Source organism: Chaetodon trifascialis, chromosome 7 (assembly GCF_039877785.1).
Source record: "Chaetodon trifascialis isolate fChaTrf1 chromosome 7, fChaTrf1.hap1, whole genome shotgun sequence".
Taxonomy (NCBI): Eukaryota; Metazoa; Chordata; class Actinopteri; order Chaetodontiformes; family Chaetodontidae; genus Chaetodon; species Chaetodon trifascialis.
In genome coordinates this window covers 29,556,935-29,568,380 of record NC_092062.1, presented here as the reverse complement: position 1 = coordinate 29,568,380, position 11,446 = coordinate 29,556,935, and the positions used below count along the sequence as shown (strand labels likewise).

Here is an 11,446-nt window from a genome sequence, read left to right as displayed (position 1 = left end):
CTTCCACCCCTGGTCCCATCAGGGGTCCAGAAACAGACACCAAACCTGCAGGGCCCTGGCCGGACCCACACCGTCCCCTCTTACCTTGTCGCTGGAGGCCCCCATGGTGCTGCAGAGTCCCCAGACCAGAACCAGAAGCAGACACGTTCAGGATACAGATGAGGACAAAAAGGCCTGGCTGAGCTTTCCCTGAGCAGCAGGACGATTCCCCCTGTCCCGTCTCTGTCCCGTCTCTGTCCTCTCCCTGTCTCTGCAGGATCCCTCAGGTTCCCAGGCACTGACGGATCCTCTGAGTCTTTTTTCTGTTCTTCTATCTCTGCGTCTCAACAGGGTGAGAAATACCTGAACCAGGATCCAGGAGCAGCAGAGACACACCGAGACAGACAGACAGACAGGGGGGGAGAGAGACAGAGAGAGAGGGAGAGAGATGGGGGGGGGGGGGGCGACAGACAGAGAGACGGGGGGAGAGAGACAGAGAGAGAGGGAGAGAGACGGGGGGGGGGGCGACAGACAGAGAGACGGGGGAGAGAGACAGAGAGAGAGAGAGAGAGAGAGGGAGAGACAGACAGAGGGGGGGAGAGACAGACAGACGGGGGAGAGAGACAGAGAGAGAGAGAGGGAGAGACAGACAGAGAGAGGGAGAGAGAGAGGGAGGGAGAAAGAGAGAGAGAGAGAGAGAGAGAGAGAGAGAGAGAGAGAGAGAGAGAGAGAGAGAGAGAGAGAGAGAGAGAGAGAGACAGACAGACAGACAGATGGGGGGGGTGAGACTTCTGCCCAGCAAAGTCTGTCCTTCAAGCTCATGTTATTATCTTAATATATGAAAGGTTTTTATTTCTGCTCTCCATTAAAGAGGAGCAGGTTAAGAAATTGTTCATGAGAAATCTGCAATCTGACTGTAAACACACAAAACAGGACATTTAATGAGCTCTGGGGGAAAAGTGTTGGACGTTTTTCAGTTTAGTTTTTGACCAAACAATCAGTTGAGAAAGAAACCAGCAGATTAATCGATCATGAAAATGATAATTAGTTGAGGTTTGATATGAGCTGTAAAGAATCTTAATAAGAATTCATCCTGAGAGGGTCTCCCACCCAAACTGAGAGCAGAATGCAGAGAACAGTTTGAGCCTTTAAGGTTCAGTCAAAGAATCCTAAACGTTTTCCTTCACCTCTCTGGTGACAAACCCGTTCAACAAAGTCGGATCGTATCTGGATCTAAAACCTTTCTTTCTGAAAAGCATTTCACAATCAAACATTTTGTTATTTCACCAAAACATTCAAGACACTGACTATAAACACAGAACTCAGACAGAAATGAAGCCTGAAACAAGAGTGACCTTTGACCCCGTGATACACGCCTGCCAGCTATGACACCCCTGTCCCAAATTCCATGTAGGCTGTGGCTGAAAAACACTCCCAGCCAATCAGGCAGAGGTGGGAGGAGCCTGTTCGACGTCAGCAAAGTGTGAAACGGTCGTAGTGAAACATGATGGAAAAAGATTTAAGGTTTTAAAATGTTGTTTGTGAAGCACAAAAAGCTCAAAATGTGACTGTTGTTCATTCCCAAAACTTTATTCCCATTAAATTCTTTCAAAATCTCCACGTTTATGCACTTAAAACACGATGACACCTGATCTGCTTTGACCTGTAGAGGCCTCAGTGACCCTTGACCTCATCTGATCTGACTTCTGCTGTTGCTGATGCGGCACCATCACTTCTTCTCCTTCTCCTCTTTCTTCTTCTTTTTCTTCTTCTTTCGCTCGTGGTGGTGGTCATCAGGGGAGCGGGAATCCCTGCCGACACCCACACAGCAGTGAGAGGGGATTGGGCACAGAAACATAAACATGTTAAATGCCTGATCAATGTCTGATCAATGGCTGCTTTATAAGAAGACAAAAATATCAGTCGGAAAAGATGTTTAACAGCAAAACATACAAATAAAATCCATGTCACCACATCAAGCATCAAGTGTTGATGCAAACAGAACTCGACACAAAGATGCGTTGTGTTTTTCTTCCTCACCTCTCCCTCTTCTTCTTCTTCTTCTTGCTCTCTCGGTCTTGACTTTGCTCTCGGCTGCGATGGCGTCTGCTGTGGGAGTGACGAGACTCTGACGACGCTGACCGCCTGTCATCCGGCCGACGCCTGACAGAAGAATAAAATGAGCCGTTGGACCTTGAACGCAGCGCGCTCACACGTCATATACAGACATACACAGGAAGGCGTCAGAGGGAGGTCAGAGGTCACAGAGCTGGTTGTACCTGTGCGACGAGGGTTGAGATCTCGTCGACGACTCCTCGTCGTCCTCCTCTCTCCACTGTCTGGCGAGCTCGTCTGAGTGGACGCTGATCACCTCTCTGATCACCTGCAGGGTCACAGCGATGCCAGGTTAGCAATTTGTTTCTTAACCTTTATTTGAACAGAAAAGAGTTTTACTGAAGACCCTTCAAAGCCTTCTGAACTCTGGAGACGTAAAACGACGCCTGAAAACATGAGTCTGAGTCGACCCACAGGAGGGTGGCGGACCCGTGTTTCTGCAGCGCCAGCACACAGACGGGATTATGGGTAAAGAAGCACCTGAGCGTTCGCTCACTCGTACCTCAGTGTACGACTTCTTGGTGATGTGAACGTTCTTGGCTCGATAAGACTGACGCCGCCGCTTGTAGTCCCTCATCTCTGCCATCAGCTCCAGGTGAGTCTTTGGCTCATTCTGTTCTTCATCTACACACACACGAACACACACACGAACACACACACACCCACACACACCCACACACACCCACACACACCCACACACACCCACACCCACACACACACACACACACACACACACACACACAGATTACTGCAGATCTTTCTTTACTGACCAAAATAAAAGCAAAAAGCCAAACAGGAAGTATTTTAACAGAACTATTAGTGTGCAAACAGCTGACATGGAAGGTGTGGATAGAGAACCTGGACCTCTACAACCCAAATGTTGTACGTTAAATCAATGTGTTTTCCATGTGCCGCTGACCTGATCTGGATTCTGTCATTCTGACCTTTTGGAGGTCGTCACATTAACGTGCGAGTCTTACCCTTCTGGAGTTTGGACACCAGATCTACGTAAAGGTCGTCGTTGCTGGTGGATGCAGCTTCCTTCTGTTGGTTGAGGCTGCCGATCACATGATCGTAAAGAGCCAATCGGTCAGCCACAGTGAGGTCGCACACTGCGCGCTGGTGGTTCTGCGGCACGTCGACAGGCTGGCTGGAGTACTGACCTGATGAGGACCAGAGAGGCTTTACACACTTATACCCCGACACAGCGTCCATCCAAAAACACTGATCATCCCAGTGTGGTCAACGCAAACACAGGAAGTCAGAAACCAAGAAGAGGTCCATTTCTTATTTTGGGGGACGTGAAACGGCTCCATTTGAGTGATATCACCACATGACTTTGACACAGCCGATGCTGGAGCAGAGGCGTTACTGACTCAGCACACGAAGGGTAAAAAGAGTGAAGCACAGTTAATGCTAAACAAAAACCAGGAGCAGAGCCTCGAAATTTACACTCCGATTTACAGAACTCAATAGCTGAATTGTGTCATTTATGTGCAACAAACGCACCAAATTGATGTTCTTACAACTGTTTAATTTTAATTCTCTGCTAAATTCTGGGTCTCTTTCACAGATTACAGTATCTCAGAAAGTTCTCACAACAATTCTGTGACGTCTCTGATGTTTACAGTCAGACGCTCCTGCTCAGTTTCTTTTCAGCTGCTGTAAAATAAACAAAACATTACGAGTTTCTAAGCTCAGTTCTGACTCAGCGTCGCCTTTTTATCTGTTGTACATCCCATACTCTGTGACTGACAATGACCAAATGAGTGCAATGAACTTCTGACTGGAACTGTTTCAGCAGTCAGTTAATATTTTGTGTGAATCTTTGAAAGGTGCTAAAAATGTTCCAGAGACAATAACAAAGTTCACTTTCATCCACATTAATGTTAACAGACAAGCCTGAATGTATGAAAGCTTTCCCCAACACGTACAGGGAAAGAGTGTGTGTTTCAGTGCTTATGTCTAGTGTGTGTGTGTGTGTGTGTGTGTGTGTGTGTGTGTGTGTGTCCCAGCCCAGCCCTGTGCTTTGAAAGGATATGATGTTAAAGGATACTACACGTAATCAGACAAGCCTGATCCCGAGCAGCAGAACTTTCTAGAGCCCAGCTCCTCTAATACTCACCCCTGACGCTGCAAACAGAACACACAACACACGGATCACATGTCAGCTGAAACATGACATTACATTAAGGTGACAATCCCAGTTTCTTAAAATCACAGCTGCTTCTTATTGACCGGAGATAGAATCTGTGGGGAACGGAGGCAGATGTGGGGTGAGACGGTGAGGAGCTCCTGAGGTTAGCACAAGATAATCCTCTAGTGACATCTAGTGGTCTGTCGTTGCATCTGCAATGTGAAATCTGTGGGCTTTGCCTCTACAGAAAAACTGCCTTGTCTCCGGTCAGGATGGTAAAGCTCAGCACATCAGAGGAAACTCTTCGGCTGTGAACTGTCAGTTAATATCACACCTTGCCAGAAGACTCCTTCCATCCTCATCAGCGGCGCAGCAGACCTGGCCTTCAGGATCACCTGGTGCTGGGTGGATTTATCTGCATGAAGGAAATGAAAGGATGACAAATGAAAACGTCACAGAAAGTGTGTTTTTCAGGCAGGATAGCTCAAGCCAGAAAAACACATTTCACTTCTATCTTTAAATACACGTGACTGAATCTGATTTCCCTCTTATCATCGGGGGGAGTTTCATCCTGCAATAAAAGCTTAATTAAACAGAGCTGGACAGCTGAGGGAGCGTGGTTGCATTTCTTAATAAAAATAATCCATCCATTATCTATACCGCCTATCCCTTTCGGGGTTGCGGGGGGCTGGAGCCTATCCCAGCTACAATGGGCGAGAGGCGGGGTATTTCTTAATAAAAATAATACAAAAGGATATTTATAAATCACAACAATACTCGATAATGTCTTGAGGTTCATTAGGATTCTTCTTGCCTGTCCTTCAACAGTGTCTTTAGACACAGTTATCACAAAAACATTCAACAAGAACAACAACACAGTATATTTGTTAAAGGTTTCCTCATTTTCCTCTTTAAATACATGTTCATCAACAGCAATTACCAGAAAAAGAGAAAAAAGGATCAAGTAAAGATGATTTTGCAGAACATGCTGACTTTAATCAGCTGACCGTTGGAGCGTTCAAACTCACCCATCGTGAAGCTTCTGACGCTGCTGTTCTCATAACACGCAGAGGTGTCGGCCATCTCCGCCTGCAAAGGGAGGCATCAAACTTCTGACTGCTGTCATTAAGAGCCTCGCAGTGGTTCATGGTGGTGTCACATGATGGACAGAAGCTTTATTTACTTTCCTGCCTTTTTCACTGCTGTTACTGCCGCAGATCGGCCTGTAAAACCTACCAGCTGTGAATTTTACTGCAGAAGTGTAACGTGGCTGTTGTGTGCTTTAGCTTCCGTTAGAGCTGTGTGTGTGTGTGTGTGTGTGTGTGTGTGTGTGTGTGTGTGTGTGTGTGTGTGTGTGTGTGTGTGTGTGTGTTACCTGCTCCTCAGCGGAGTAGCCCATCTTTCGGAGCCTGCAGGAGTTTTTATGTTTCTCCATGCTCCTGACTGGGACTCTGTGGTCGGGGTCATAGGGACACTGCTCCATCGCTTCCTGGAAAAACACCACAAAGATCAGAAGAACATTAGCTGTGAATTACACAGATATGATGAGCCGATCCCTTTAATGTCTGTTTAACACACCTACACACTCTCGCTCTTTGTTCTGTTTGGCATGCAAACACATGTCTGACCTGACATTTCAGTTTTCAAAGATGTCAGTGGCAGACAAGGGTCGCCTGTGTGTTGAGAATATCAGTGTGGAGGTCAACCTGTGCAGGGAAACCTGGACGTCTTTCACACCAACACAGTCCTGCACACCTGAAACTACTAGACTGGAAATCTGCGAAAGCTCTTAAGGTGGGGGCAAACCCATGTGGACTCCTCAAAGAAATGTCTGCAGGAAACACTGCTATGATCCAAGAAATGTTTGAATGCACAACATGAAGAAAAAAGAAAACAGGAGTATGAAACAAACTAATTAATTAGTACAAATACAATAACCAATCTCCTGTTCTATGAAATAAAACCGAACGATGAAAGGACATCGTTGAGCTACATTACAGCGTCTTCACAATGATAAATTAGGTTAATGAAAGCTAACGTTAGCAAACAAAGCAGGTAAACTAACGGACTTTGAAAGAAAAACATTAACGTTACTAAACATGGGCTGCTAGAGTTACAGATATATCTAGGATTAAAAAAAACACATGATGGTGAGGTTAGCTAGTTAACAGTTACACCGTCAGAAAACCAGAGTTAACCGACCTCACTTCAACCGTTAAGACGCTGGATGATGCTAACATTACCGTTAAAATGATGTTAACGCTCCAACTCGGTGGTTGGTCGGCAATAACTGAAAAACGATGCTTTCATTCGATTTACTTGTCCGACTTATTGTTATTTAAATAAGATACCACCCTGCCGCAAAGACCGATATTAACATCCAGACTGATTTTTATTTAGACTGAGGACTAAACTCTGACGCCAGCTAATCTAACGCTGGCTAACGTTAACGGTTAACTTACCTGGCTGGAGCCCTTGTAGTCCGACGACCATCCCAGCGTTTCAAATATGTCGTCTAGCTGTTTTTTGCAGTTTTCGGTGAACTCTGTCAGCTCCTGAAGACGGTCCAGTCGATCCTGATCAGTCTCTATTTTGGACGAGTCCGACATTTTAAGGCTTTACGTCAAGAACGAGACAGGAATTCCTCACGAAATCATCGGTGCTCTGTTTTGGTCGCTGCATTTGTTTGTGACCGCCATCATTGGCGCGATGGTATGACGTGCCACAACGTTGGCGGGCGAACGGAAGCGATGCATGCTGGTAGATGAAGTCCATTATATTATATTATATTATATTATATTATATTATATTATATTATATTATATTATATTATATTATATTATATTATATTATATTAAAAAAACACAGCAACAGGTCATTTTTTATTGATTTGGTTTCTGAGTTGATTTTATTAATCATAAACGACAATGAATTTAATAAAAAGGACAAACAACATGTTCAAAAACACATCTACACAACAACAGTGATAGGCTAAATATATAAAACAAATCTGACAAATATGTGAATAAAATTGCTGAAAATTACTCGGCGCTCATGTGGGGTACAGGGGGGTGTTTTGCAGCAGCTCAGGACCCAGGAGATCATCTGAATAAACCTCCTCTGTTCTGAGGAGAGAAAAGACAGCTTTTCCACACAAATATGCATGTATGATTGTGTTGCTGAGAATGACTTTGTAATTCTGTGTCAGGAAATAAGGCTATAAGATGCAGAATTGATAAAAGTGAGATATACTACAAAATCCAGTACTTACATTAACTCTAGAGTGTCTTCAACAGCAACCTCCTCCACCACCTCCACTCCAACCACCAGGTTCCTCCTCACTGCATGAAGCAAACACAAAAATTTTGTTACTGGCATTTTCTCTGAACCCCTGTGATACTGGTTCTTTGTAATGAAGACAGGTGGTGATCAGTGCATTTTATTCTATTTAAAAATGTCTGCCTCTGGCTGTTGCCTCAAACACAGCTGAGGAATCCTTAAAGTACCCTGATGAAGAAGAGATGTCGATGATGATGATGGGTGGACGATGGAATGATGGCGCATGTTAATCCCCTTTTCCCCTGAACAACTCACCTCCATAATAGACATATGGAGATCCAGGCCAGCAGGGACCCAAACCTTCTGCTTCCCTCTGCCCATAAGCACACACACATCCCTGGGTTTCCGTGTTTGTTTCCTCCCAACAACGACCACCAATAAAACGCTGTGATACATCTCCCCCATCGGCACTGATCACTGTTTTGGGCTGCTGTGAAGACGGAGCACCAGGACCTCGTCCAGCCAGGCCAGAGCTGCTGGGGATCCCTGAGTGGATGGCAGGTTCGGCGGTGGACCACTGAGCATCAGCAGCCTGACGGATGATGTCATCACAACCTGCAGAATCAGGTGAGAGGAGTCATTTTATTGGTTACTGATAACTAACAAAAGTAAGGACATTCCTTTCTATCTTATTCATAGATTTTAACCACCATTTTGAAGTCTTAAGAAAAGATATTGGCATAAATTGCACATTTTTGTGTTACTTCCTCTGAGACTGCTGTTGTTAATTAGTTTGGTTACTTTTGTGAGACTTTTCTTGGAATAACTTTTGTGTTTTTATGATATCATTTTGATGAAAATTGTATATTATTTTGGAAACCGGACTGAATTCCTGTGGGCCTTTAACTCAAGCCGTTGTACGACTCACACACTGATGGCCGTGAGCTCCCATGTGTGTCGCTGGCCTGACCATTGGGAGCCGCTTGGGGTTGCCCAAAGACACCTCGACACGTGAACAGGAAGAGCCGCCAGCACCGCGATGAGTGGACGACCCTGCTGAGCAGAGCAGCACTGCTTGGCATGTAACACAAAGTGGAGTTCTCAACTGTTTGTGATCAATAAATCTTTTCATTTTATTGGCTAATTTTCATATTCATACATGCATTTACATGTAGAAAGCCAAATTTCTTGGTTTACATAGGAAGTCAAACAGTTTATGCTTATACAGTACTAACACAGTAAATCGACAGTAGTAGTAGACAGTAGATTGATTTGATTCGTTTGGCTGTAAAAACTGCTGATACTATTATGTTTTTAGTTCGACAAGCTTAGAGTTGTTGATTCTCTACATCCATGAAAAATAAAATTAGCATTGTCAGGCAGCATAAGTCGACCTGTACCACAGAAATGCATTGCATTTGCACATAAAAGACACAAAGACAGTCCAAACATGTGCATGGCTGGTTAATGCCGCGGTGGCCTTGGCTTAGAGCTGCACATCATGGCTGAATCATATGCCTGATCCGTCTGTTTCCTGTCCCTGCTGATGAGACCTGCTGGGTCTGGACATGGAATGTAGTCACAGTCATCTGCATGTACTGGCACACACACGCAACATGCATGCACATGTAGTGAGGAGTGTGAGGTTTCCATACAAATGAAAACATGCGCTCACGGATGGACTGAAAGCCAGATGAAGGCTGCGAAGTGTTTGGGCAGTCGGCTGAGAGCAGCTGACACTGGTGGCTTTCTGAAGCTCATTTTTAATAACCTTTATTGAATCAGGATGCCTCTTTGAGATCTCTTTTGAATTCACCTCTGCAGTGGAAAACTTCATAAAGTTGTTTTAAGGTGGAATGAGCTGCATGAGCATAGAAGATATCTCATTCATGGTCAATGAAAAGAGAGACTGGATTGGACAATATGTCATATCTGACTTATTGTTCTTTGTTCTTTTTAGAGGTTTTATTGCCTTACCTTGTTTTCCACCTGCACAATAACATAGATTATGCATATATTTTCCTGCTGCTTTTACTCTGCAACAACTTAAATCAACAAAATTTTTAGCTCATCTTGAACCCACCTGTAGTGTAGCAGCAAACTGCAGGATGGTCTCCTGCCTCTTCCTCCTCCTCCTCCTCCTCTTCCTCCTCTTGGTGGCTCAGCATGGCTGAAGTGAGACCCCTTGAATGCTCAGGAAGGAGACCCAGAGGAGGTCTGGGCCACCAAAGCCAGCAGTCAGGATTCAGTCTGTGCATCCCAGCTCGAGCTCAGTCCTCAGCGCCCTCCGTGCCGTCAGTGTGCCCTCGTCTGCCTTTCAGCTCTGCCTGTGAAACCAAAGATGAGCATCAGATGGGCTTTCTCTGGACCGGAGGTGGACGCAGCAGGACTGCATGAGTCACTCAATCTGATTGGCCAGCTCATCTCCGCCACTGATGTGATGCATTCCTTTACCAGATCATGCCTGTGTTTTGCATGCATTAAAGTATTTACAGCACACAGTGAATGTGTCACATGATATTTCAGAACAGGCTGGAGTGTTGTAGATTCATGAATATGGTGTGCTCGCATCCTGCCATTGACTTCATCTTATAACTGCATCGTTATCTTAAGTGAAGGATGTTTCATTCAAAATATGTCTGGGTTTCTATGTTATTGTCTGAAGCTTGAAATCTGGATTGTGTAAGTTTTTGCACTGGCTTCATTCTGCTATTATGGTTGTGAACTTATTAGAAAACTATAACATTTATGAAGCAGTGCAGTCTCTGCAAGCTGATTTTCATAACGTTATGGCAATTGTTGGAACAAAAACAGAGACTAAAAATGGAAATTTGCTCGTATTTCTCATCTAATGGAACTGGGAGCATATCTGCCTTTTTCAACAGTCCGTCAAATTATTGTAAATAAACTCATAGCAGCATCATGTTATTAATCATTTGTGTGATCGGAATTTTTACCCTTCATTGAATTTTAAACACCAAATCTACTTTGCCTGAAGAAGCAACTTGTCATTCACCACAAAGAGTGTGAATACCTGAGTTTTACCTCTTCACATGGCAGAAGGACTGCATTTATTCAGGAGACGCCACTCGTTTTTATGACGCTGTCAATTGTATTATTTACTTTATAGGTGGCAAACAATATTTGTATAGTATTTCTATAGACTAAGAAAGTAGCAGAAATGTGCTAAAAATACATCTGAATGCAGTTTTATTTATCCATCCATCCATCCATCCATTATCTATACCGCCTATCCCTTTCGGGGTTGCGGGGGGCTGGAGCCTGTCCCAGCTACAATGGGCGAGAGGCGGGGTACACCCTGAACCGGTCGCCAGCCGATTGCAGGGCCACATGCAAGGACAAACAACCATTCACACTCACACTCACACCTACGGACAATTTAGAGTCATCAATTAACCTAATGAGCATGTTTTTGGTCTGTGGGAGGAAGCCGGAGTACCCGGAGAGAACCCACGCATGCACGGGAAGAACATGCAAACTTCACACAGAAAGGCCCCGCCTGACCCGGGGATCGAACCGGCAACCTTCGTGCTGTGAGGCACGCGCACTACCTGCTGCGCCACCGTGCAGCCGTTTTATTTATCCCAATAAGTCATTTCTTGTTTTGTTTTGTTTGTTGCCAGTGAACAAGCAGGACAGTGTGTAGGACAGTGTGTAGGACAGTGTGTAGGACAGTGTGTAAGACAGTGTGTAGGACAGTGTGTAGGACAGTGTATAGGACAGTGTGTAAGACAGTGTATAGGACAGTGTGCAGGGCAGTGTGTAGGACAGTGTGTAGGACAGTGTATAGGACAGTGTGTAAGACAGTGTATAGGACAGTGTGTAGGACAGTGTTCAGGACAGTGTGCAGGACAGTGTGCAAGACAGTGTGTAGGACAGTGTGCAAGACAGTGTGTAGGACAGTGTGCAAGACAG

At 44.9% G+C, this 11,446-nt stretch overlaps 2 protein-coding genes across 2 annotated transcripts; both read right to left on the bottom strand.

Annotated features, from left to right (window-relative positions):
• Positions 1–1,550: 1,550 nt before the first annotated feature.
• snrnp48 (small nuclear ribonucleoprotein 48 (U11/U12)) lies at positions 1,551–7,082 on the bottom strand. Its single transcript, XM_070965574.1, has 9 exons — positions 6,694–7,082; positions 5,607–5,720; positions 5,260–5,320; positions 4,566–4,646; positions 3,075–3,257; positions 2,597–2,718; positions 2,259–2,362; positions 2,020–2,142; positions 1,551–1,790 (listed from the first exon to the last, which is right to left on the bottom strand). Exons 1-9 carry the CDS (start codon positions 6,838–6,840, stop codon positions 1,709–1,711), a joined length of 1,017 nt encoding a protein of 338 aa, XP_070821675.1. The 5' UTR covers positions 6,841–7,082; the 3' UTR covers positions 1,551–1,708.
• A 35-nt stretch (positions 7,083–7,117) lies between these two features.
• Positions 7,118–9,839, bottom strand: LOC139333308 (uncharacterized). Its single transcript, XM_070965588.1, has 4 exons — positions 9,594–9,839; positions 7,826–8,125; positions 7,503–7,572; positions 7,118–7,356 (listed from the first exon to the last, which is right to left on the bottom strand). Exons 1-4 carry the CDS (start codon positions 9,766–9,768, stop codon positions 7,284–7,286), a joined length of 618 nt encoding a protein of 205 aa, XP_070821689.1. The 5' UTR covers positions 9,769–9,839; the 3' UTR covers positions 7,118–7,283.
• Positions 9,840–11,446: the final 1,607 nt, after the last annotated feature.

Bases quoted from the DNA above. Each gene is read 5' to 3' on its own strand.
- snrnp48 (XM_070965574.1), bottom strand. From the start codon at position 6,840: ATGTCGGACTCGTCCAAAATAGAGACTGATCAGGATCGACTGGACCGT. The intron at 5,321-5,606 runs GTAACACACACA...CTCCCTTTGCAG, and splicing joins GCTACTCCGCTGAGGAGCAG to GCGGAGATGGCCGACACCTC. The intron at 2,719-3,074 runs GTAAGACTCGCA...GTGTGTGTGTAG, and splicing joins GGTGTCCAAACTCCAGAAGG to ATGAAGAACAGAATGAGCCA.
- LOC139333308 (XM_070965588.1), bottom strand. From the start codon at position 9,768: ATGCACAGACTGAATCCTGACTGCTGGCTTTGGTGGCCCAGACCTCCT. The intron at 8,126-9,593 runs GTGGGTTCAAGA...CTGATTCTGCAG, and splicing joins AGTTTGCTGCTACACTACAG to GTTGTGATGACATCATCCGT. The intron at 7,357-7,502 runs GTAAGTACTGGA...TTCTCTCCTCAG, and splicing joins GAAGACACTCTAGAGTTAAT to AACAGAGGAGGTTTATTCAG.